The sequence below is a fragment of the Chaetodon auriga genome, chromosome 12 (assembly GCF_051107435.1).
Source record: "Chaetodon auriga isolate fChaAug3 chromosome 12, fChaAug3.hap1, whole genome shotgun sequence".
NCBI classification, from domain to species: Eukaryota; Metazoa; Chordata; class Actinopteri; order Chaetodontiformes; family Chaetodontidae; genus Chaetodon; species Chaetodon auriga.
The window spans coordinates 17,424,209-17,451,379 of record NC_135085.1 but is presented as its reverse complement, the minus strand read 5'-3'; the positions used below and the strand labels follow the sequence as shown (position 1 = coordinate 17,451,379).

General features: G+C 43.8%; 1 protein-coding gene across 3 annotated transcripts in view; it reads right to left on the bottom strand.

The window, feature by feature from the left end:
• Positions 1-26,851, bottom strand: part of greb1l (GREB1 like retinoic acid receptor coactivator) — a 41,270-nt gene extending 14,419 nt beyond the window's left edge. For 2 of the 3 annotated variants that reach the window (XM_076745655.1, XM_076745658.1), the window contains exons 1-10: positions 26,784-26,851; positions 8,996-9,107; positions 5,514-5,682; positions 4,818-4,985; positions 4,441-4,617; positions 3,453-3,629; positions 3,217-3,339; positions 1,912-2,034; positions 699-827; positions 35-172 (exon numbers count right to left, since the gene is read on the bottom strand). In XM_076745655.1, coding sequence (XP_076601770.1) covers positions 35-172; positions 699-827; positions 1,912-2,034; positions 3,217-3,339; positions 3,453-3,629; positions 4,441-4,617; positions 4,818-4,985; positions 5,514-5,670 — 1,192 coding nt within the window. In that variant the 5' untranslated portion in view covers positions 5,671-5,682; positions 8,996-9,107; positions 26,784-26,851. Of the gene's footprint in view, positions 1-34; positions 173-698; positions 828-1,911; positions 2,035-3,216; positions 3,340-3,452; positions 3,630-4,440; positions 4,618-4,817; positions 4,986-5,513; positions 5,683-8,995; positions 9,108-11,835; positions 11,914-26,783 lie in introns of those variants that run through there. The other variant, XM_076745656.1, reaches the window with a different exon arrangement.
• Positions 26,852-27,171: the final 320 nt, after the last annotated feature.

Sequence of the window (27,171 nt, the reverse complement as noted above, 5' to 3'; positions counted from 1 at the left end):
AAGAAGGAGCAGATCACTGAAATACAGCACGTACCGATGAGGATGACAGGGCGGACTCCTGAAGAGTTGAGCAGGTTGTCGGGAACGATGACCGTCTCTCCAGCGGTGACAGGTTGGGGCTGAATCACTCCTGCTACAGGAGGCTGAGGAGGCGACACGCCTAATACAGAACCTGGGGGAAGGACAGTGCATGTCAATACTAGGATTAGTCACAGCAAAGTTGTGGCCTGAGTTTTAACATATTAGGGTTAGAGCACAGCACAGTTAAACTTGTGGCTGTAATCACAGACATGTTAAGAAAATCAGGGCAGACACTTAATTTGAAATGATGGTAGTATATGTAACCACAATTACATGATGTGGCTGAAATCTTGCTCAATCGCGCAATTTTTGCTCAATCATTTCTGCAACAAACTGTCCAGCTCTGTCTCCATGGAGATGCTGGGTGAATCATCCCTAACAACCGCAGAGCATCAGGGATGTGGCACAAACCAGAGGGAGGAGGGGGGGGGGTTATAAACAACACAGCCCGTGCTGACACAGGGCACAGACACACACACCACTGCACACACACACACGGGGAAATGAGCTAAAAAAAGAAAGACACATGACACAAGAAGGGCAAATAACAACCCATCTCACACTGACTGAATGCATTTGAGCTCAAAGAGCCGCCCTGATTGGGCGCAGAGACTGACCCGGAGAACAAATTATCGGCCGGATGGCTGGCACAGGGACGGCTGTGGGCGGCGGGACGGGTACCAGTGAGCTGGGATGCCAGCTGCGGTGGCGCTTCTTTGGAGGTCCCGAATTCATGGCAGGGGAAACTGAACATCAAAAACAGACACAGAGAACAACATCAGTACAGAATACAGAGAAAGCTGATGGATGAACAACACATTGTGCTTCTAAAAAAGGCACTTTACTGTATTTAGTGTTGTGGAATCAGAGAGTCTACAGCCATATTAGCAGCTCTGTGAGGCTCCACATAGACACAGCTTTAAACTAAACTAACATAAGCATGCTAACATTTGTTAATTAGCACAAAACAACAGCTGAGGCTGATGGGAATGTCATCAGCTTTGCAGGTATTTAGTCACAAAGCAACATTCTGGACAAATTCTTATTTTAACCTGTTGATGGCGCTAGAGGAAAATTCATCAGTTCACCAGATTAATTAGGATTCATCCTCTGGGCGCCATTAGGGTGTCAAAAAAAATAAGGGCAGTTCATCCAATGACTGCCATCCCTACAAACGATTAGTGGCTAATATAACACAATAAAACGTAAAAATGAGAATATTTTTGGAAGGTTAACTCCCTGCAGAGGCTGAGCAATACATAAAAATGAGTCAGTACTAACAGTGACTCATTGATTTCCTATACATGAATGTCTATCGTCAATGACCGCATTTGACATTTTGCAGTCTCATATTCACTATGTTTGCAATACATTCAAACATTGATTGGTATGTGTAGCCTTTACTTGTCAATATCACAACCTTGTAAAGGGACTAATGGATAGCAAGGCCTTAAAAAGTCATTACAGCATTCCTTCCTTCAGTATTGATTAGTGTGTATATACAAGTGCACACACAGGCATGTGTTGGTGTGTACATGGTACACATGTGTCTGTTTGTGTGTGTGTGAGTGTGTGTCTCAGCAGGCCGGGGCAGATGTTAATCTTGGCTCCACGGTCAGCCACGGCTTCATCTGTCTTATGCTGAACCGGTGTCAAAACATCCATGTGGGAGTGTGAATAAAATGTATGCGCTGTATGTTGCTGTGTGAGTTTCATGTATATAAGCTCAAGATAAAGTAAAGACGAATGCAGAGGAAGGAGACAAACTGATGAGGGAATTCGCGAATAAAACGACATGAAAATTACAGGTGTACTGAAAAAGAGCTTCACCTATTGGTTGAGTCTTGTTTCCAGGTGTGGACGCCAGAGGTTTGATGAAACTGCAGTCTCTGCTGAGGTCCTGACTCCCGAAAAAGACAGAGGATGCTTGTGTCGTTCTGGTGGGCGGAGAATCTGGAGATAAAAACAAAAGATGGCCATTCAGGAATTTATCGAGAAGAACACACACTTGGCTCACCAACTGCCTGCCATGCTGGTGTCTGATGCTCGTTTGTCCACTGACGGGCTACGAATCTCTGGGATCGTCCAAAACTCAGGCTGCAGCCTTAACGCCCACTGTTCCCCTGATTGGTCACTTGGTTTGGCCTTCATGTATCAAACAAATGCTAGCGGACCCCTCTGTCTGTATCCAATGTCCACTGCACAATGCAAACAATCCACCACTCTCCTTTTCATTAATCATTTCAGGGTAAACAGTCAGTTGGAGCGGAGAAGTGCATGTCAGCGAAGTCTTCGGGAGCAGGATGTACCTGGAGGTCACAGTCAGGAGATTTTAGGCAACGCTTATGTCAACAACGAGCCCCGTGGCTCGGCTGTCTACCACATTAACGTGTGAGATCTCTGCTGACAGGCAGCTTCCAGGTTCAGAACAAATCAATACCGTGAGCCCAGGAGCTTTTTCAATCAAAGAGCGAACGGGCGCTCCTGATGTGAGAGGTCAGGGAAGAACAGCGTCTCGTTAGGAAGACGGAGAATCTGCCTCGTGGTCATGTGGCCTTTAGCTATTGGTTTACCTGAAGAAATGATTGACGTCTTTCATATATAACACACTGGTACATTTTTACTTGGCATGAATTCATGTGACTGAGTTAAGTCACGCTGCCTGCATAAAATTTCCCTTGTAGCCTAAAAATGACGTAGACTGCAACAACCATTGTTAACAACGACAACAGGAGTGGAAAACATACTTAAATAGTTATTTACTATTGATCAGCATGTAACCAGAATGAAGACCAAAGCATCCCAGCAGTAACAAGAGATGAAACACAACCTCCTCTTTGTCACGAACTGACTTACAATCAGCGTGCTGGTTCAAGTGTCAGACAATGCTCGCCGAATAAATTTCAGGACTTAGCCACCACCAGCTGTCTCTAAGGCGACAACATAAACCTGTCGGCGTATACCAACAGAGGCGAAGGCTCCTTCTGGTGAAATATTGACACTTCTGATGCATTTCAGTGACAATGCAGTCCATAAATTCGCCATAACTTCAGTCAAACAGCTGTTTAAATCTTATTTTAATCATCTTGTTCAGAGGTTAATCCATCCATGCGTCTGTGCCGTGTGCAGTCTCACCTGAGAGCGAGAAGGGAGAGGAGCTGTGTCCACTGGTGCCTCCGTTTTCTTTACTGCTGAGAGACGAGGACGAGCTGGGTTTGGACGTCGACGCGCTGCTGGAGAACTGAAGGGTTTTACAGTCTGAGAAGGGACGAATGACAAACACTGTGACATGCAGCACGTCATCTCAGAATAAATCCACGCACCTTTAGACAGACGTGTGGAGCTTAAACGCTGGGGGCTGTTTTTTTTACCTTTCCAGCAGATGAGGGGTCCTTTGCACAGAGCACCCTGAGAATTCTTCACCAGGTAGTATTTTAAGTGCTTCTGCTTCTTGGGCTGGGTGGATAACTTCAGGTTGATGTGGTTCGAAAACTCCGTGAAGTATCTGAAACCCTTCTCCCCACAGCCCACACAGTTTCCTGAAAAACCTGCGAGCAATGTAACAAAAAGGGAATTATTGACCGGGTTAGCACAGCGATCTAAGAGCCAAATTCAAGCACTTTCAAGGTAGCTAAACCAAAAGCTTGCAGGCTCTTGAAGCTTTTACCATCACAGATTCAAAGGAAAGACTAACTTTCTTAATGAGATTGAGAAATAACTTAAACAAGTTGGACAAACTGGATAATACACTTGTTTGGCTAACCCCTGATCCTCACTGCTTGAAATGCTATTCATTGAGCAGCATCTGTAATCATGGACACTTGTGCTGTATAAGACCCCCAGTCTGGGTTCTATAATACATAATGTTATATGGATATTATGGATCTCTCAATGCCAATTTTGTTGTACTAGATCTAATAAAATCTAAGTATTTAAAAAAAGAAACATCAGATTATGTTGAAAATCAAGCCTTTTTCAAGACTAAATTTGAACTGAAGCATATTCCTAACCTTGAAAACATGACGGTTACAATTACAAAGCTTATTTGCAATTACAATAATTACAATTAGTCATTTGGCTTATTATTTTCTATCCAAAGAGACGTTCATATGAATTCACACACCGATGGCACAGCATCGGGGGCAGTTTCGGGGTTCAGTATCTTGCCAAAGGATACTTTGGCATGTGGACTGCCGAGGCCAGGGATCAAACCACCGACCTCCTGATGGGTGGATGATCGCTCTACCCCCTGAGCCACAGCCCAGTTCAGTGTATGACCAGCACAGACTAACAACAGAGAGCGTTCGTTCTACCCGGAGCTCACAGTGATGCTGATCTGCCTCTTGGGAACAGACTGACCTAAAAGTGCATTTTTCCCATTCTCGTCAGGCAAAAAGCGGCGGTCCACGGCACACACCAGGATGTGCTCGGGGATGCTGGGGGATTTGGCGCCGACCAGCTCGAAGCCCGCTGGGACTTCGATGGGCTCTGTTGCTATGGAGACCAGGCGGAGGTCCTTGCCGGCCTGACAGAAGCCTGAGGAGAGGAGAGCAAGACGCAGATGTGATATTTGAGAAAATAAAGACGGGCTTCGGGGTAGATACAGTTTACAGATGAAGTGAAACTGAGATCGTATCTGTAATTCTATCATCTTTAACAAGAAGCTTCGTATTTCTATTTCAGGTTTGTTGCATTTTTAGAGCTGAAATCAAGGCTTTTTGGGGTGTGTGTGATACCATCCAGTGTGCAGCAGCCGTCGGGTGCAGGGGCCTGTAGGTAGGGGAGTGGAGGGCTGCTGCTGTCTGAGTCATCATCCTCCTCCAGTTCCTCCAGATCGTTGGACGAGTGGCCATTCGTGAGGCCTGGCGGCTCTCTGCCATGGAGGTCGGCTTTCAGCTTCACATCTGACGGACATTTCAAATTAAATTAAAGCTATCTTCACCAGAGTGGAATTACAATTACGGGTAAAACTGTTTTGCAGATCCACAAATTCCTAATATTTTCCAAGACAGTTTGCTGGAAACAAATATGTAATCTGATGCACATCATGATGGATTATAGTGCAGAGTCTTTTAGTCAGTGCGCTGCAGGCATATAGCTGCACACATACATGAAAAATAAGTATTAATGATAAATTAGTCAAAGCTTTTCTTTCAAGGAAATTTATTTAATAATTTCAACCAGAAAATTTAGTTCTTTCTAGTAAACTTCCCAGGAAATTATTAGGAAATACACTGAAAACAGCAACATGACCACAGCTTTGACTCAACAGAGAAACAGATGCTCTTCACATAAAACAAACCACAGCTACCTGGCAAATACATCATTTCTTGATTTCAACAATTTCATAAAAGTGAAACAATCGGGAAGATTTTCCCGCAGCCTTTCAGACCAGCAAAGGGAACATTTAAAGCTTTAGTGAAGCTTCCTACCTTCCATGTTACCAGGATACGGCTCCGGCTCAAGGTAGAGCTGTGTGAAGATGGGCTGCGGATCTCCGCTGCTCGAGCGCAGTGACGCCTCAATAGAGTTATGGAGAGCCTCTTCAAATCGAGCAGACTTCAGCTGCCCGGCATATGAATTCCCCATTATCTGTGGGAGCTGAGAGGAAAGAGCAGGACGCACAAACGAAAGCCAATTCATTGATTCGTTTCCTCACATGAGAACAGCAAAGACGGCAAAGCAGCAACAGGTGTCTCATGCGAATCCGTCCATGTTTTCAAATGAACACAGCTGTGTCCTTCTGATGGGTCAGCACAGCTCTTCTGATTTTCTATTTAAAATCAGATATCAAACAGTGCATGAAAACTGCTTGATTCTTCTAGAAACAATCAGTTCAGCAGTGACTATTACACGTCCTTCAGCTGAATTTATGCTTCCAGCTGCAGGTGTCTCATGGTTCAGTAGAGATTTAACTGGTAAATTGTTGCAACACCAGCACAACACTAGCTCAGTAATTTTGCATTATCAGGCTGTGCCGTACATTTAAACCTGAAGTAATCGTGTTATATGCGCTATGAAAGACAGTTGCATTGCAGCAAGGTTTGGCTTTAGATTGCAGAATCATGAAATGCAAATGTGCCAAATGCCACTAAAAACAAACATAACAAGCACTGGAAAAATGCATCTTTCTCATCAGACCTGAACAGTCGATTAATCCATTCGTGGATCTGCATCATTTTTCAGTCAAAAATTTTAAATCTTTGCCTGCTTGCTGCTTTGCAGCTTCTGAAATGTGAAGATTCACTGGTTTTCTCTGACGTTTGTGAGAGTAAATGGAACATCGTAAGGTTTTGGATTGTTGGTCAGTCAAAACAAACTGTTCAAAGACATCACATCGGGCTCTGTGTAATTGTGGTTGGGATGCTTTATGGACCACGTGTGTTGTCTTTTGCTGGAATTATCTGTCTTGTTACCAGAGGCTACCGTGAACAATAACACACATGCACTCAACATTTGTATGCTTGCAGTCTCTCTCTCTCACACACACACACAGATTTTCTCTATGTCAGCCCAAATATAATAGCCAAGGCCAATGGCTTTTTCCAATCCTTTTTTTTTTTTTGGCTCTGTTGTGTCACTCTGCTCTGCCCCCGTGCCCCCTCCACCCCAGCGTCCACTCCCGGACATCTGCCGGGGTGGAGGAGGTCGGCTGTGTGGGCCTGAGGTTGGCTGGCTCTCTGGTGGCAGGTGGCAGCTGGACAGAGGGCCAAGCATGGCGTCTCAAAGAAGAAAGCACGGGACAGAGATGCAGAAAGAAAGAAAGGCGGCTCTTCAAATGTGGTGAAAAGGCAGCACTGAAGAATGGATATGCTATATCATGGCGTCCATTCATTACACATCAGAGCTTCCTACTCAGACTCCCATTTCTCGGTTTGTCATAACATTTCACAGGATCTGTTTTTAATACCAAGCCAGTAATCAAACTGTGTGGGGCTGAGAAAGAAAATAAACGGAGTTCTGGCTGCTTTCCTGACACACAGGTCGGCCTGAAATTCCTTCAGTGTTTGTCCTTGGACAACATTTGACTGGTGCAGACCAGTGCTGTGGTTCATCAACACTGGGACAGCCAAGTGGAGGCCAGGTAAACTTCAGCCATTTAGGAAAGGCTCCAACTTCTCTGTCAACTCTAACAAAGATCCTGCACAGCTGTTGAAACACTTCCATGACAAGGTTATATTGTAGCTTTAGTTTTGACTATAGTCTGTTGTATAACTCAGCTAAACCTGAGTAGTGTAATGATTTACAGCCAGATTGGCCTTTTTGAAATGTGTATTTTCCTGTCCAACATTAGCCTTGGATTATAGATGTGCATACACACATTTATTTACATGAGCTGCAACTGAAGCAGCTTTTAAAGACAGTATTCATTTTATTAGGTGCACAAAGGCTGAGTCAGACATGAAGCCACAGCAGCTTTACTAATGAACACTAAAGAAAACTTGGATAATTTCAGATATTTGGCACTTAAAATAGGTCATTAAAAGGTGTCAATCATGTGTTAGGTTTGTAAATTAGTTAATTAGCATTTTTATAATTCATTTGGCCTGCAACTAATAATTAATTTCATTATAATCTGCAGATTATTTTCTCAATTAGTTGACAAAAAATGTTAAAAAAAAAAAGTCCATCCAAGACTCCAGGGTGCGGTCTTCAAATGTATTATTTTGTATGAACAACTGTCCAAAACCCAAATATACTCAGTTTTTCTATCATATGTCACACAGAACAGCAGCAAAGAGTCACATTAGAAGCCAGAACCAGAGAACATTTGGTATTGTTGCTCGGAAAAAGACCCGAGGTGGGAGCTAGTTTGCACTCATCAGGATAAATAAGAAGAATAAAAGAACTTTGCAGGAATTAAATCAATGATTTCTATGTTGGCTGTACTGTTCATCTGTACCACACACTGAATATGTCAGTCACTTCATCAGTATCCACTAGACTGCAGTGTCTTTTGGCCACACACACACACACACACACACACACCCTGAACCTTTCTATTTTGTCAATAGTGGGCAGGGTGGGAATAAAGTTGGAGCTGCCTTTCTGGTCTCATTTTGCCCACGCCTGGACAGGTTCCAGACCCCGTGTTTACCTAACAACCTTCCTGGGGAGGAATCTGACCAACCCAGACAAAAGACGAGATTAACAGTGCCTGACTGTGCTGTCAAAGAGATAAGAAGCTTAACAGAATGAAGCTACAGTATTTCTTGCTTAACTGATGGAGGAAGGCGGCTGCACAGAGAAACAAAGACAGAGGGGGTAAAAAGAGCCTGGGGGCGTTTTTAAGCAGCCGCTGCCTCTTCGATTTGGGACTCAAAGGGGGCTCCAGAGGCCTCTTTGGCCGGCTGACCCTCAAGTCTCAGTGGACAGATTTACCATTAACCTCGTGCAGGCCGGAGGTGAACACTGAGAATGACCTTTTATCACCTGCGCAACTTAAAACGAAGGCTGACTGTGGCGGAGGTTGCTTAGGGTGTTTCTGGGGTGTGACTCAGGTGGTTGCTAAGGTCAGCTGCAGTGGCGGGGGGGAAGGGGGGAGGGGGGTATTTAAGGTGAGTCAGCGGCTGCAGTGTCGCAGCTCGACGAATGGTCAGACATAATGAGTGGACTCTACCGGGGAGAAGCAGTCTAATCTTCAAAGAGTGACGGCTAAAAAGGAGGCGTTCATGTCAGTGAGCGGTGGCTTTAAAACGGCCTCTCAGCCAGTCAGATGGTCAGTCAAGGCCATTCCTCCGCTCCTGGGTGGCATCAACAGATTGCATGAATGTGACCCCGGGTCAAAATAAGCTAGTCTAACCTTCACTCGGTGGAGTTGAGACAGAGAAAATATGAGAGCACAGACACTCTGAAAGAAGAGCTGAATTCCTAACAGATAGCACATATAGCATTAAAGGAAGACGGGACTTACGTTGTCGGACTGTTCCCAGGCGTGAAGGGACTTGTTCACCTCTGCTACATGCTGTATCGCTACCACTCAGCAGAAACTTTCAGCAAAGACATTTCACTTAGCGCTTTGAGACCTGGAAGAGAGCAAGGAGGCGTCTAGTTAGGTCACTGACAAGGATGCAACACAAAAATTAAACATTTTACATCTCCTGTAAGATGTGCTGCAGCATACCGGGGTTAGATCTTCTCTAAGTAGCATTCATCTGAATTCATTCAAAACTCAACAAACAGGGTCACTGAAACAACAAATTTAAGCCTCATTCAATATTCACGGCGTATTTTTCCTAATATGGAGAAAATGTAAGCTTGTCAGCCAAATTTTACTTCTTTCCTTCCCACTGCATTTTCATATTTACATTTTATTTGCAAATCAGGATGTAAAACAACAGATAAAGGCATACTGTTACAGTATATCTTAACAAAATTACAATTTATCATGGAAAACAGGTGAAATATTCTCATCCATTTCCAGTTTCCTTTTTCACTTGCAGGACTCAGTCACGTATGCCACAGTCTCTTTCTACGGGTCACCACAGTCCAAAGAACGTGGCCATTCACAAAATGAATGGGTGCACTTATAACCACTCAAACATTAAGAGCAGCTCAGCCCATGACATACGTACTCACTCTTCTGAGGCTAAAAAGGCGATATGTGATACCGCGGCCCCAGGGCTATTTTCATAAAACACAATTGGGTGTTTTAGTTTGTAGCTGCGCTCACTACACACAGTCAATCCACTCTGAATGGATCTGCCAGTTACTTTGACCCTTGACAAGGTATTGTTTAGCCACTCAGGCTCTGATATAACATAAGCAAAGTTCCCTTCAAAACACTGACCGTCACAATCTACCCCGTCATCACTTCTGACTGTGCGGTGCTTTTCTGTAAGAGGGAGGCTGGTCTGGGGTCCAAGTCCTTCAAATAACAAGTGTACACAAGCTGGTTCAACTAGCATTCACTGTCCACACTGGACCTCATTTTGTGAATGATTAGCCAGCTTGATACAGCTAATCAAAGCACAGAGTTGAAAATGTCAATATGTCAGAAAGCTGCACTCCCTTAGCTTCAGGGCAGCTGAATTACTGGAATAATGTGGAAGGAAGTGACATCAGAATTCAATGCGGCATCGATCATGAAATATACTATTCTGGCTGAAGTGTCTCGACACAAGTTCACTTGCGCTGGGTGTTACCACAAAGGAAAGAATCTCAACCAACGCTCTCCCACTCTGCTAATTACCCTAGGAGCAGAGTCTTGAAATATTTTGATGCTTATCTAGTCATGAAGGGCAGCTGACACAGAAGGAGACGCAGATGGCTCCGGAGATGAAGACGAAGGAGCCGTAAACCCAGACACCAACTCGAGCCCAGCCCAAGGTGCTTAATAAGGTTTTCCAGTAATGACATGTGAGGGAGCGTTTAGGCTAACACGCTGGTTTAGTTTCTTACTTAGAGCCAGACTGGAGTTAAGGACATAGTTTAAGATGAACGCATTCCTCGTGTACTTTCTAAGACAAGTGCAACTGCATGTGCAAGCACAAACACACCCAACATACGTAAAACACACATTCATGTACATGGATACCTGGAATATGCACAATATATAGTGCAGAAAATAGACTACACTGCTGCCTACGCTGTACCACTGAATCACTGAAGACTGTTATCAAAAGTCATGTGAACCCAATTCTCTGTAAATTGTGCATTCCTTTTTTTTCTTAAATGAAAAATTGTACAGAAAAATATAAACGTTGTAAATGCAGCAGGTAAGACTACATTACACCACTTCTAACGTTGAATTTGAGGGCTAAACATTCCCATGTGTAACATGGCAACGGGCAATCTGTAGCCGGTACGTGTGCCATTGTCACTAAGCTTTCTGCCAACAGCAAAAATAAACACACAGCTAAAAACTACTGAATCCAGAGTGAATATTCTTTACATTGCCTGTAATTTGTATGAGCTGTTGTTCATTTCAGTTTGGGTAAAATTATTCAAATCCTTACTTAAATCACATGTTGTATGTGTACCCTTATAATATTAGACCATTTTTTCCTCAAACATTTAACTGTAATGAGCTGATCTTACTTTCAATCCAGCCTTTTCTTTTTTCTCTCCAGTCCTTCTTTTGTTTCTCCCTCAAATGCATAATTACATTACAGTGTTTATAATCGAGGCGGAGAGGCAGGATCAAACTTTCTCCCCCTCCTGGTTTCATCCCATTCTGACTTGATCCTTCGAGTCAAAGCCAACACACTTCTAAATAAATGTGTGAAAATCCTTCTACCGTTTTTTTTTTTTTTTTTAGATTCCAATAGAGAAATAGAGGTAGGAAGATGACCATACTGTCCATACAGTTCAACTTAATACTTGGCTTTATAGTTTAAAATGTCCTTAAACAACTACAGGTAATTTAAAGCCTTTGCTTTAAATTTAAACTACTAAACTAACTAAACCAGTTTTTTTCTTTTCACCTCAGTTGCAGAGAAAATGTTAATGGAAATTTGATAAATATCTTAATTGTTTTCACCTCATTGTTATGCTTTAACATTTAAGGTCCATACCAATGAATGAAATGCGGGAAAGAGCTCAGCACGCTCTTAACATTCGAAAAAGCAGCGGTGAAAAGACACTGCCCATCAGATGAGAGAGAAAGGGGGATGGGGTGACAAATGAGGGGGAAAAAAAAAGACAAACATCTCTCCATGTTCTGTAAATTAGGTGCTAAAAGCCCATCTCATTAATGCTACATCAGGGCCACATGTGACACACAGCAAGCACTTTAAAAAGCCTCTCCTGTACCTTGCATGACCACTCGACCGGTGGATGAACCCTTTAAAATCCAAATCAAATGCGGTAAATCCCAAACGTGGAGCTCTGTTTTTTCAAATATAGTCCATTTTAGATCATAAATCCTTGAGAATTGGTTGATATCCAGGCAGCATGTGGAGTTCCACTCTTCTCTGGTCTGCCTCAAGTTACCTTTGTCATGATAGTCTACAGGGAGAAATCCCCCTCTTCCACTCAGTACAGCAGAAACCCTCTCTCTCTCTCTCTCTCTCTCTCTCTCTCTCTCTCTCTCACTCACATGCAAACAAACACACACACATAACCACAGACCCCTCCCCCTAATCCCCTATGCCCTCCTCTGTCCCGTGCCATTTGCCAAGGAGGGAGGGAATCCACCGGGGGCTCATTCATCTTGGCCCTGCTGACCCCCTGTGGTGACAGATGCTCTCGGGGGCCTGCAGAGCCGCGGGGGGAAACAAAGAAGAAGCCCAGCATTTCCCCGCAGCCACACATCCACGGCGCCCTGCCACGCGTGACCCCCTGGCACGCCAACGCAGCCGCTGTGGGCGCTGTCAGGTGGAAGTTTGGATTTTCAGGAAAAAGTTATGGTGGGGGGAGTCTCAGTCAAACTTTCGGTCAGCTCAGTCTCTTGCTGCCACAGCCGACGTTTTTTTTTTTTTTTATTGGGGGCCAATTCAGAGCCGGGAGAGTTCGTCCCCAGCAAAACGGGGCCCAGAATGTCAGGTCAGCTCCAGCATTTTGTCTTCGTAGCCTTGCCCGGGATTGACCCCACACTGGGCTTTTACTCCCGCTATAAATACCAGGGGCTCATCTGGTCAAAATAAATAAACGGAAATGCACCACAAATCAACAGGCGCAGGCAGATGTTGTGGGATTGCATGTCATTACAGCCCAGTGATCAGTGCTGGCACCTTATCAGGATATTAATCAATGGAGAGGGCACTCATTTCCAGTAAAGGGGCTCGAGAATGAGCGCAGACAGCCGAGTTACGTATGTGTCACATGACTGCTAAAACATGCAACATGTGAGCAAAATGTCATGCTAACTTTAAAAGATAAGACGAGTCAATTCCACTGAGGCCAGATTCCTCACCGTGTTTGCAATGCTTTGACAATCCAATATTGATAACTGACTTAAATCTTCAATCTTGTTCTGTTCAGGGTCGCTGCAATTCTGTAAAACGCTGAACGATCTCCTGACTTTGAAAGGTAAACACATCCAGCTGTCAGACTGCCAAGTCTAACTGTATACTGCCAGGACATTGCTCGGACAGAAGTTCCACGTTTCTGGCACGAATGTCAGACAGTAAATGAATCATTTACTGCGGAGCTTGCACATGTAAAGTTACAATATGAACTGCCCTCGCTTCTGTGCCCCTCGTCCTCCTGACTAATTAATCTCAAGTCGGCAAGAATTTGTCAGGTAAACAGTAGGTCTGAGTCTCTCACGTCTACTTGATGGTGCACTCAGGACAGATTTTTTTTAAAAAAAAGAGTTAAAACTGAGAGACAGAAAAAAAGGCTAATGTAGAATTGTCCAGAAATTGGCTTTTTGTGTGCATTTACACAGAAAACACCTACTTCAGAACACAAAATAATAATAGTTTGCCTCATTTTAAACATCTTAACTCTTACTGGCCTGGTTCCTTGCTTCACTGAGCCGTGTGACTGATGTTCCAGTTCATTACCACAGACACAGTCAACAGTTGTTTTAATCAGGTTGTGTGCAGCTCTTCTCACCTCCCCTCCAATGGTTATATTAGGGCGAAGTGACTGTGAGGGCTGCTGTAAACCACCACGCGAGCCAATCAGGGCCTCCATTAGTCCTTACGGGGCTTTCATGCACTCAATTCTCTCAATCAGCCACATTTGTCTAAACATTGGGCTTGAGTTTGACTGTGAAATGCGTCCGGCTATTGCTGGTTTAGACCACACACGGGACACATGAGCGAGATGTTTTTAAATGAGAAGAATATTGCAAGTTAACTGTACGGGATCCATCTGATACCAGCGCAGCCACAAGTTCAACTGGGGGAAAGGAGCTGTCAGTGTGATTTATCTCTAAGCCCCTGACTTTGACATGGTCTGTCTTAAATAGCCCATTTAAAACGGAGATAATGAGTAAACCCAGCATTTTCTTTGGCCTCAAAAGACACTGTGCAAAAAAACAAAAGAGTGTGGATTGAATGCTTGCCCGCCCCCGAGCCCATCCTTCACCGCTGCATTGAGCTCCTGCTTAAGTCCCTGACAAAGGGGAAGTATCCCTGCCACCGCCACCTGAGGAAAGACGAGTCACATGATCAGCTGTGGGGGGTTCTGGGAGATCCTGGGCTCGGAGTTCTTAAATGTAGGGGGAGTGGGGTTCTTCCTTTCTTAGGAGCGCCACAGCTTTGTCTTAGCTGACTCAGCAGTCGCCAAAGACCTGATGGTTAGAACAGGGACCCTACGTAACTTCACAGATTAGGACGGCCTCCACTTGATGAGGCTCTGCTGCTGTAGTTAAAGTTCTGCAGACGAGGCTCAACCCGCCAAATCCAGAGATGAGAGATGAGCATCAGGTGGGGAGGAAGTACAGCAACAGAGGTGCTAATTAGCACGTCTGACTCTTATAATAAGAAAACAATCCTGCAGCTCAACTGTCAAAAAACAAAACAAAAAAACGAAGCTGCCACCATGTGAAAATTCCCGCAGCAGAATTCCCTTTTCTACCCGCTTCACGTGAGCTACCTGACGCCAAGGGTGTGAGGACTCGCACTGTTGTTTACTATCCGGGTGGCAGTCCACTGCTCTAATTTCCTTATAAAAGCCCCGCAACCTTCTTCGAAAACCCCCTCCTCCCGCTCCTCGGGACTACCTGCTGGGCCCTGAAGTGCAAATCGGTGCTAGTGAGGATAGCAGATGAGCTAAGGTCATTCATGGCTTTCCAGTGGGCCACACAAACAAAGGCAAACATTCCAGCTGAATGCCATTGCTGAAGTCGGCAGCAACAGAGAGAAAGAGAGGGAGAAGGAGACAGAGCAGGGCTCAGTGGAGATAATAGCCTGAGGGAGTGTGTGTGTGTGTGTGTGTGTGTGTGTGTGTGTGTGTGTGTGTGTGTGCGAGTGTGTGTGTGTGTTCTAGGGGATTATCTGTGGAACTATAAAGTGGGGTGAACCAGGGTTTAAGGCCTGGTGTGACCAGAGGGAACGGGGGCAGGGTCCAGGGCCTGAGGAGGGGTGGACAAAAGGAGCATTTGGGCAGATGAAGAAGTCATCATCATTAAGCCACTGGAAGTTTACTGTCCAGTTATAAAACTCATTTCAAAATTAGGGGCTGGGGGTGCGTGTGAAAGGGCAGCGGGGCTGGGAAGGCCTGCGAGGGGCTGGAGGGCGGTGTAGCGACTCGCCGAGGAACTGTAGCGCTAATTCATTAGGGGACAAGCTGGCTTTGTGTTAACACTAGGTTGATTGGAGTGGTGACCTTGCCACACACTCTGGCCCAGCGGATGGGTTTAAGGGCAAGGCATTTAACCTTAAACTAAATCTCTGCCGCGGACAAAGGCCAGCATCACTTAATGGCACAGGCCGACCGAGCGGATAACTGAGGCGGCACAAAATGGAAAACAAGTCTTGTTAAGAGCAGCCAGCTCAACAATTAACACTTTTTTACAGTAAAAATATGTAATGTATCTCAAAACTAACATTCCAGCATGTTACTCGGAAGGCAACGTTTGTTGTTGTTGCTAAATATGCAGCAGTCATTGAGTTGTGTGTAGGTTTTTACTCATGGAGTTAAATGAATACAGCATACACAGCTGGAACCAGACAATGTTTGGCACCTTTGCTTGGAAAATCACTGGAACAATTAATCAAATGGCAAAATAGTGAGAGATTTCTGTCGATTGAATAATCAATTAATCAAGTAATTGTTTCGGCTCAACTCAGAATAATGCCTTCCCGGAGGTTTTTGACACAGCTGATCAAAACAACTGGATGACTGCTCGTTAAAATGTTTTTGTTTGATCACAGTGAACATACATTTAATCATTTTCTCCTGATTTCATCCTTTGCAATGGCAAAAATATCTTTTTAAATGCAAAATCTAAACTGATGGGCTTATTTTAGGCATCTTGGCCACAAAAAAGGTCAAATTCCAGGATGCCTTGCCAGTCCTTTGATAACATGATCGGTAAGCTGAGAGATCAGTTCTCATGGCCGTTATCCCTGACAGAATAAGTGAATGAAAGTGAAGGACGAGTGACAGTTTACAACGCTGTTCATGACTGTGTAATAAAATGGAAGGCCTGTCAGTGAACCCAATCTGCATTTTACAACGCTGCCGGGTTGAACGCCAGTTCACCTAAGTCTGAACAACAGGGAGAGACACAGGACCCTAATGCATTTATGGACTTATTCAGGGAAGTCATATTGAATAAGACAACAATGAGTTCTATTTCATACTGTAAAGCTGTCAGTGGCAGCGGTCAAACCCCGGTCAATGGTAAAGGGCACGATGAGGGAAGGAGGAAAAAAGCTTAAAAACACGAGCAGGATTTAAACTGGTCAAAATGCATTCGCATGTTTATTCCAAGACTGGAGCAATCATCCCTAACCTCGTATGAAACTTTCAAGAAAATTAAACTTATTACATATGAGCCACTACCTAATCCCATTCTGAGATAGAAGCTGATCCTCCACCATCACCACAGCTTCTTCTAACATCTGGTCCACACCTAATGGTTCATCCCAGAGCAGATCTTTGATGATGGCTGACCAGGCCTTGTCCCGGCCATAAACTGTTGTTTAGACAGGCCGATTTGTAATGGGGTGTAAAAGGAGAGCCATGGATCACGTTGAGAGGGCCAACGCTATCAAAACACTGGCTCTTATCAGATGACAGAACTAGCAAAGAGGTCAGGTTCTGTTTCCAGGAGCTGCCTTGAGCTGCAGTCCACCCTGCCTCCACATTACATGTCAATCAAACTGAGGAGCTGAGCATGTGATACTGCTGGGGGATTTCAGAGACAATCGCCGCGTCAGCGAACATTTCAAACACATCAGGGCTTCATATTGTTTGGCATTTTTAAACATCGGCACCATTACGACACCTCAGTTTTGGTATCAATACCAAAACATACTGTATGTTTGACAAAATAACCTCAACTAAAAATCCATTTATTAGCTTTTCTGGGCTTTCAACCACATTTTACGCTCTTCATCAAGCATGGAAGAGGCAGGCTCACATATTACCACGAGTGTATCAAGTGTGGAATGTTGGTCACATGAAAACAACAACCAATGTGTTTTTGACAACACCAAATTTCCACGTTTCTCCCGATTATTTCCAAGAAAGTTTCTTTGAAAGAACTATGTAACGTAGAGCTAACTACAGAGAGAATGAGCTATTCCCTCAAAGAAAAGCTCCATTTAAAACCCACAAATAATGAATTCATTTTTAGTAATGATTGGAAATTGTATGTTTGTGTATGTAAAAACATTTAGAAAAGAAATTAATTCATTTTCCTGGATAAATTACCAAAATTATTAACTAAATGAGGAGATATTGAGCCTTTTTCATATTCAATGTTATCAGCACATTTCAAAAGTACTCCAGAGCTGAAACAATTTGTCGATTAATTCATTAATCAATGAATCATTTTAAGTCCATTTATAAGGAAAAAAATGCAAGCCGATGCCTTATTTCATCTTCTCAAATATCAGGATTTGCTGCTTTTATTTATCTTATGTCAAAGTAAACTAAATATCTTTGGACTCCTGATTGGACTAAACAAGACATATGAAGGGATCAAACTGAGATTTTCTGAACAAGTCCTTCATTAATTGATAAATTAATTAGCAGATTAACCTAAAACAGAAAACAGCAAATCGTTGCATGACTCATTAGAAATGTAGCGGGCGTGCTAAAGATAAAGACATCCATTGTCTGAGTCTGAGGCTCTTCACTAAACATTTTGGATACCTTAAGGAAAGACTAAAGGAATAAACATAAAAGGCGCAGATACAAAAGAGAGGCGATCCACTTAAAGTTCAGTCAAAAAGCTTCCCTGAAAAGTTCCCACAACTGACACACTAACTCAATTACGGCCATGCAGGAGCTCTCATGGAGAGGCCATAAGAAAGAGGTCTGTTGTGTTTATCAGGCGTCCAGAGAGAGATCCACCTTCACAATAGGACCTCTCCTTTCTTTTCCTCCCTGAAAAAAGTCTCAGCCACCTTGAATCCTTTTTGAGTGACACCGCGACAAAGAAGCTCCTTAATGTCCCGACGAAGGAGCCTCCTCCCCCTTCCCTCGAAACTTCCTCACCGGGCGATCAGCTGTATCCATCATGCCCCCTCTTCCTGACCCCAGGCGGCACTGCTGCATCAGCAGCACCCCACCCCCGTCACTCTCTTGCCACATCTCCTCCATCACCCCCCGACCCTCCCGATTAATAAGCACCAGGTTGCCATCGGTGACAGGACCCACACTTTAAATCCCATCAGTCCTCCTTACTGCAGCAAGAGCCACAGCATCAGCAGGACTCCTTTTGTCTTTGCGGGACAATGGAAGCAGGGCCATCCATTGTGGAGGGCTCGACCCCACACACAAACCTTGCTGAAAATGAAAATGTGACAGTAAACCCTATTCAGGTCTGGTGTACTTCATCCTACACTGATCCCTCTGAGTGATGAGATATTTTACTAATGGACAGATGTGATCATTAACACAGGGCTCCTTGGAAAATGACCAGGGAGAAGTAATATCTAATAAGACACTTGGGTGCAAAGTGATTTTGAATAACAAGATGAGAAGTAAATGGATAAGTGGGTCATTCGAAAGTGAATTTCAAAATGTTCCTACTTAACGATCTTGCAGCAAAGCGCGGATAAAAAAGTACTGCTTATCATGCCGACACACAGAGCAAGTTTGTCTAAACCACATATTCCGTGATTCATTCAGAGGAGAGAGAGAGAGAGAGAGACTTTTCTTATCAGATCAAATTGCGACAAAACAGACAACATACAGATGGGAGAGAAATTAAAGAAAAAAACTGAAATACAGCCAAACTGAGGACGGCTGGGCACAGATCCTCTCAGAAATCTACTGCGGGGACGAACGCGCTGGTGTTTTAATGATGAAGGTGGAGAGCTCCATCAGACATTCTGCTCAAAAATATCCAAACTGTTGCTCAGCTGGGTTTAGATGAGGTGATTACAAAGACCATAGCAAACGTTTCACCGCATTTTCATTTTCATCATTCAGTATCCTCCATTACCCGTGCGGGGTCCTGCATTTGGCATGTTTCCCCACCCATTTGTTCAGGGTTTTCCTGCCCTTTGTCACCCTTCTGTATGTATCCTTTTAAGAAAAGGACTGAATGCAAATAAAAGACTGTGCTATCGACTTTTCTATGTACTGTGCTGGTTGTGCTTGGGCTGCAAATGTGCACAGAGAGGGAATGAATAAAGCAAAAGAGAGAGAGCGACATGAATGACCTACAACGCCACAGAGGAACGCTGAGTCCTCGCAGCAGAGGCCCGGGTCTTGGTCACCGTAGCCTTGGACAATCTATGACAGCCTATGGAAAAGCCTTCAGCTACAGAGCTCTCTCTCCCCCACAAACCCTGGCAGCATTGGCACACGCTGACCTTGTGCTTCAATACGAAGAGAGAGGGAGAGTGAGAGAGAGTGAATGTCCTGTGTGTGTGCGTGTGTGTGTGTGTGTGTGTGTGTGTGTGTGTGTATAGGGAGGGAGATATGGGGGCAATACATGTAGGCAAAGGCAACGATGCTGCTGTGGTGAAGTGAGAAATCTGGCTACAAGCCTGACCGCTTCCAGCTATTGTTAGCACACTTCCTGTTCCTTCACAACAACAACACCAAAGACAACGTTCAAAATTAACCACATGCATCAGCTGGAACTGCAATAAAATTGTACATTTATTACAATTAATCATCTATCATGAGTAGCATTTTACACGACTTCAAATCTAGACACGAGTGCAAACTAATTTCACCATCACCAATATGAGACACGTCTCTGTTGTACTAACTAGTTGTTTCTCACAGATTGTGGTATTTAATCAAGGACAGAGGATTTCTGAAAAGTGTTGGAGGACAGATAAAAGTAAAATGCAGAGGAATGATCACTGGTGTGTCTAACTACCACGTTTAGCAATAGATAGAGAGGCAATATGGTGATGAATTACTCAAATTGTGTTTGTCAAAAAAAGAAGGAAGAAAAAAAAAAAAAACTGACCCTAGTAGAAGAGGCCAAAACGATCAAACTAAACCTCAAACCCGTGAACTTTCCTTCAGACTGTTGCACTATGATCCAGCCCGAGGCACGGCACACACTGTACTCTTTAAAAAGAACATGTAAGCTGAAACATTCATTTCTGTACTACTGTTCCACAGGGGTTGGCATCTGCACAGGGGGTGGCGGGGGTGGGGTGGGGGGGGACAACAGTACACCCTGTGAGAACACACTGTTCCACAACAGTACTGTGCAAGAAGGGCTTCTCAGCTGGATGCTTTCCAGGTTTCAATGGCAAGAATGAGGATATATTATCACTAAGTGCTCTCTATGGAGCTGCGTGCACACTTTGCTCTTCATGTGCTCACACTGATGAAACGGAGCCCACAAAAAAAAGCCACTTAACGCCACCATTCTGCTGTGACTCCATGCAATATGCAAGGACTCAGGTGTCGGGGTTATGAGCCTCATTTGTTTATTACGGCTGCATATGAAAGAGTTCAACTCGTCAAAAGACCGAAATTCCTCCTTCATCCTGACATGCCATCACTCCCCTGCAACTGTGGTAGAACTTGTTTATGCAATATGCACTGCTAATTCCTGGAAGTGTTTAGACAGTAAGTATCCTGTGAAGGTTCAGGTCACCGTGACCTGTAACATTTGCAATAACAGGACGCGGGATGTAAACTGAGCAATTGTAATTCTGACATATCATCTTGGTTGCAGGATGATGACATGCCTCCATGTGTGCACGTGTGTGCATGCATTTCTGCAGAAGTATATAAACAAAGACAGGACAGAACTTTAGTGCTGAACATCTGTGCATGATAGTTCATTGAATAAAGTCCCGCTCTGGCTGCCTCTGCTACATCTTGTCGTCAGTGTCCACAACACGAACACACAAATGTACTCTCGCTTCATGGCGACCCTTTGACTTTGCTTCGGACACGCTTCCTGACGAACGACTTGTGGCCACGTCCTGATAAGTTCATTCATTTCTGTCAGGGAGCCAGTTCAGCTTTGATCTGGGGGTGGGAGGACAGAGAAAAAGAGCGCCATGGGGGAACACATTTGGAGCTTTTGACTTCGTGTGATTTTTTCAGCAGTCTGTTTAGACGCCTTTATAAAATACTTTGTGACAGTGCCATGAAGAGAGTTAATGAAAAGGAATAAGCGTCATTATTGTTATAGACACAGAGGGCTTTGATGAACTGGGGACTGGGTTCAGCGAGTCTTTGGGTTAGTCAGCCAGAAGATCCAGCGGTGACAGATAAGAACCTGCCTTGCATGTCAGAATCAGAGATAACTAACAGGACAACAGGAAATGCCATCTACCGGGGTCTGTTCCACTCATGCATAAATGTGTATACACACCCACGCACACACAAACGCACCCCAAGCCTCCCTGACGACAAAGAGCTGGGCGTTCAGTCCAGTCTTTTTGGCTGTACTCCCAAGTACTGCATGTCCTACCTTCCTCATTGTAAATTCCTTTAATCCGTCACTAAGAGCCACATTAGCTGTGTTTAAAGGAATTTCATCCCCACAGCCTTTCCCTTTCCCCTTCATTCCTGAGCAGGCAATAAACGCTGAGGCGTGAAGTGGACTCACACCCAACAGCACAAATTCATGGTCAGACATTTAGGGGAGAAGAGTTTGTTCTGGAATTAAGATGCAGAGTTAATGAATTGCCAATTACTAAATTTTTCCATAAAAACACAAGCTGGTTCCCAGGTTGAAGCTACATAGTAATTTGCATGATTTTTTTTTCATCAGTACATATTTTCATTGAATAAATTGTCCCTGTTTTGTAATGAAAAGAAATGAAACAAGATAAATGTGACTTTTGAGGACACTACAGCCAGTGAGAGCCAACAACGAGGAGGCAAAAGGCTCAGTGTTTTCAAGCTGTATCAGCTACATCTTCATCTAATATGCTGTTTAAATTGATTTCCCAGCTGTGAGTAGCTCCTCCATTTTCCTTGCTTCCAGGATTCTGGAACAACAGGGCTGCAGCTAACTCATTGTAATATTCAATTAATCTGTTGCTTATTTTATCAGTTGATAGTTTATTCAATGAGATGTCAGAAAATAGTAGAAAGAAATGTCCAGCCAACAGTCAAAAACCTCAGACCAATCCCTCTGCTAAGGCTCAGAAAATGAGACTCTGGGGGATTTTTGTTTAGAAAATTACTTAAATGATTAGAATTTACAATTAAAACTGTATCTGATTAATGTTCTTGATTGCTTGATTGATTAATTGACTAATTGTTTCAGCTCTAACCAATAGCACACTCGAAAAGAAAATCAATTAATCCTGTATCTGGACACATTTGAGTTTACTTCCGACTCGAGTGAAGACACTAAACTCTCTGTAATTAAAAAAAAAGTTAAAAAGAAAGGGCTGAAGGGAATAAAACAAAATGAAATAATTGTTCCGCTTCCTGCAGGTGAAACTAAGATATAACAGCTGATGGTGGAGGGCTTTGAGAAGGAAGCCCCACCCCCACCAGAGGGATCAATGCACATAAATGGAAGAGGTCACAGACCTTTGACATCCCCTTTCAGCCGGGGGAGGGGCGGAGGCCTTTGTGAGATTGGCTTTAATGATCCAATTGTCAACTGTGTCATGCACCTTCATACAGTACATACAGACTGTCTCACTTTTTGCTCCAACCTACGCACCCTGCACCTTTAGCCCATGTCCATTCCCTACGCTGTCCAGCCACAAGTGTGACGCTCGGGTAAAAAGCCCCGTATCTCACTCGCTGCCTGCATCCAGCTGCCTTGCTTCACTCCTCATCACTCCCACATCTGTTTCAACCTCCTCTCCCATCACTTGCCGTCCTCAGCCTCCCCTGCTCCTCTCCAGACTTTATCTGTGCTTTCCCTCCCTCCTCTTTCATGCTGCTTTTTTTTTTTTTGAAGAGGGGTTTGGTGACTTAAAAGGCCAAGGCAGGAGAAGAGGAGCGCTTTCTCAGAGCCTTTGATGCATTTTTCTCTGTGGAAATCATCTGGGCAAAACAGCAAGAAGCAAAACATCACGTAAATCTAAAATTCTGGTTTTGGATGAATAAGTGGTTCAAGGTAGTTAAAGCAAACCATTCACATGACCGCGTTTGAATGGATGCTCATTTCATCACATGCACATCTAATTTTCTGCTCCAGAAAGAAAAACATAAAACCCCCGCACCACCATTACAGCCTGTAAATGTTTCTTTCTTAAATAGACACAAGTGAACATGGTGTTCCTGGTAGCCTTCGATCTCAATATAGAAAGAAGGGCAGGTTCAAAGTTTATAAGCATCCATGTGGAACACACCTCTTTCAAAACACACAACTGAATGATGCTGACTTACATTCGAAGCTGTTACTGCTAAAGCAATGAACCTTGGTCTGAATGATAAAATATCTTGCTGGGTAGTGAAATGAAAGCACAATTTCTCTGTGATTTGTTTACATTTGGTATGCATGTGTGAAATGGATCTCTATTATTTTTTTTGACAGCGGTGAAATGTTTACATTTAGTTGTGTTAAAAAATAGATTTTCAATTCTCCATTTTCTTATATTTAAGCATTTCTATTTGATGCGACTTCATATTCACACTCTATACTCTCTACTACAAAATATATGATCTATATATGAAAAATGATGCATTCTTACAGATTACAGCAGCTAGAATTAGCTTTGCCTCCAACAGTTACAACATTGAAATGCTGATCAGACATTAATGCAAAGATAGTAATAAGAAAATAATAGTAGACAGAGGCCATATTTTACATTATGAATACTTTTAATTTGATATCATCACTGCATTTTGCTATTACTTTCTTATTATGTGCTTTTGCTTGAAACTGAGCATTTTAAAACTACTGCATCGCTGCTTTTTAATTATGTATTTTTGGATCAACATAAGGAAAAACTTTGAAAAGATGGTCCTGATTTGTGCCTCAGCAGCTTGATGAATGATGCCTATTTTGAGGACCACCTGTTTTCTGGGTCCTCTACCACTGCGCTCAGAAAAAGAGTGAAACAATAGCACTGATCTGCCGGGTTGGGATTTTGTACCATCTGTACTCCGGATCAGAGAGGCCCACAGTCACTAAGAAGTGACTCTGAAAGGATCAAGAGAAGCATCTGCCTGCTTGTTTGTGATCTGAACGTGCACTGCGAATCATCTGAGATGGTGTTTTTTTTTCGCGTGAAAGATTTTTCCTCACTGATCAATCCTCAGGGTGATATCTTTCTGGGGCAGAAACTGAAACCTCTTTGTTACTGACTGGATTGGTAATCAATCGTTATGTAGGCCTTCTTGTGTTATGACACTAAATACACATCCGAGCGATCTATCACACGCTAGCTTGTCATAACAGAGAGCTTTAATTAGAGAACATGCGAATGAAAAACACTCAATTTCATAAGAACATGCATCTTCTTTTTTTCCCCCCACGGAAAATAAAGCAGAAACACTGAGGGCCAACTGAGCAAACACAAGGCACGACAGCAAAAGAGGAGTCCTGATGTGCTCCAAATCATACTGAGGGAATAATGGGAGAAAATAAATCAATCTGTTACCCTGGTGACAATTTGCCTTATGTACAAATGGATATGAAATAGTCATCCGTCCACAGCTTGGAGCTTTTTCATATGACAAAAGACATGATGCATTTTTGGAAAACCTCTTTGCCTCACAGCAGGTCGTGTGCACAATAAAACAACCGTGGATGAGCCGATGGGTAAAAATAGAGAGGGGACCATTATCATAGCCAGAGAAAACAGCCTTTTGAGCCGGCTAAAAAGATGAATTATTATTTTAAAGACGGCAGATTTTGAGGTTGAGCCATAACTACATCACCCTTTTTTCTAATTTTGGTTAACCTGAATTTCTTTTTGTCAACAAGGAGAGGACCTACATGCGTATATCAGCGTACAAGAAAGGGGAAATAATGAAGGTCTGACCGATTTAAGTAACAAATATCTGTTTTCAAACTATAACCAACTCTCGTGCAGTATTCCCAGAGCCGGTTTATCACTCATGTTTGAGAAATTAAAGCTTAAGACGCCACAGTCAGTCACAAAGTCACAAAGAAACTCCCCACTGGCAAACCTCAGCAACTCACAACCTTCACAAAGCATCCTGGGACAGAGATGTCTCCTTCAAGGCTAAAGAGAGAAACCTGTCCGAGCGCAGGAGTGGTGTCACGGGGGCCTTACTTATCTCCTCCCAGATTAAGTCCCAATTGTTCGCTGGGAACAAAGACAGCCAGTGAGGAAACCAGCCCCCCAAGGGCCAGATGGTCAGCGTTCAGAGCCCCCTGACCCCTCCAGCCCTTGCCCTCTCTGACAGGGCTGCGCGTGCTCCAGGCAAGACAGGCCACCCAGCAAATTCACAACCCACCGAGCACGCCCTCATGTGATACTGTACTACCTGTCTGACTCAAAGCCATGTTTCTCTTCAGCGGATGGTTATTTTTCACGGGATGTTTAACCGCAGAGGAAAACCATGAATGTCGGATATGATAAATCTGCAGTTAATAGCAACAATTAGGCAATATTTCTTATCATGCCTGCAAATATTTAAAGCAAAAATGGGCTGCTTTATCATGAAAAGCTGTTCAGTATTTCAGTATCTTGGATGCCTGGTTAGATGGACATGCTCTGCTGTAGTGTAGGACCTTGTAACGTGCATGTAACTGCCCTTAGCTCTGATGGCATTTTGAAAGTACAGGAGGAGGCAATGGGGACATGAGGAATGCAACCTTTGGGACATGAAACACAAGTCCTTAGATTTGATGTGGTCAAGACAGACTGGTTTGCCTGTAATTACAATGACAAACCGCCAAATGCATCTCCCTGTCACTCTTATCTGATATGACTATCTAGGCTGCTGAAGCCTGTTTCAACACGGAGCCTTAGGCAACTGCGACGGCGTTCAGCAGGCAAACGTGTAAACTAGTCGCCTGTTTCCAGATGTACTTCACATGACTTCGTTAACGATGATGAATCAGCAGCAGGGACATTTTGGAAGATGAAATAATAATAAAAAAACAACAACAACAAAACCATGCATTATCAGCATTTCGAGGCACCGCAGGCATTTCTTTAAACACCCGTAAGATGAGTGATTTGAGTGGCCTTCTTCTCTGCTGCAGGTTTCACTAAAGTTTCACCCTAACGCTCATGCTACACTGCAAAATAGGTTAATTAAAAGGCTAATTAGGCGCTCGGATGTAGGAGAGTTGCACGCACAAATGTGGCCGAGCATCACTGACGGCCACGGCATTAAGCATGGCTTGTTCATTTACGCAAACGTGCGTAATGTGCGCAAATAAGACAAGAAAATGAGGAAAACACGTTATAAAATCGTTATTCGTGCTTTTTTTTTGGAGCACTCAAACAGGCTTACTGACAGTCTTACGAATTGATTACACGCAGCTGCCTGTAGTCATACATTAATTACCTCCCTCTCAAAGATCATGTGCGGTTTCTCCAGCAGCAGCTTTAATGCTGCATGAAAATCACTGATGAAACTAACTTTAAGTCGCATATCTCTTCCAGCCCCGCTGACGGACCCACAGCAGGCTGCGGGGCGACCATCCTCCGGAGAGCGTCAACAGCCCTAATCCGATCACTACTACGCTTTCTCATGACATGTGATTTTAGACGAGGGTGAGGACACAGAAACGGTGCATGCATGCCTACCTTGACCCACACGGAAGCGGCTCTGTGGGTAAATTCGCGTCCCCGGCTCCGACAACACCACCACGGGCAGCAGCTCGGCTCGCTCTGCTCAGCCACAGCTGATCTGCGCACGGCGACGGAGCCGCCAGGTGACGTCAGGAAATTACCATACGCACCGTTTGGTTCAGAGGAAAGGAAGAAAAAGTTCAGATCAGGTTGTTGCTCGGCTGAGAGGACAAAAACATACGGGAGGAAAAGGAACTGGTACATCACAAACTGTACCGAGCATGCAAACAAAGTGAAAAGAATGAATCATGAGTCATTCATCCAGGCATACATAAGTCTGCAACAACACAGTACATACATGTTCTGTGCCTACATAGCGTACCCACATCTACAACTATACATG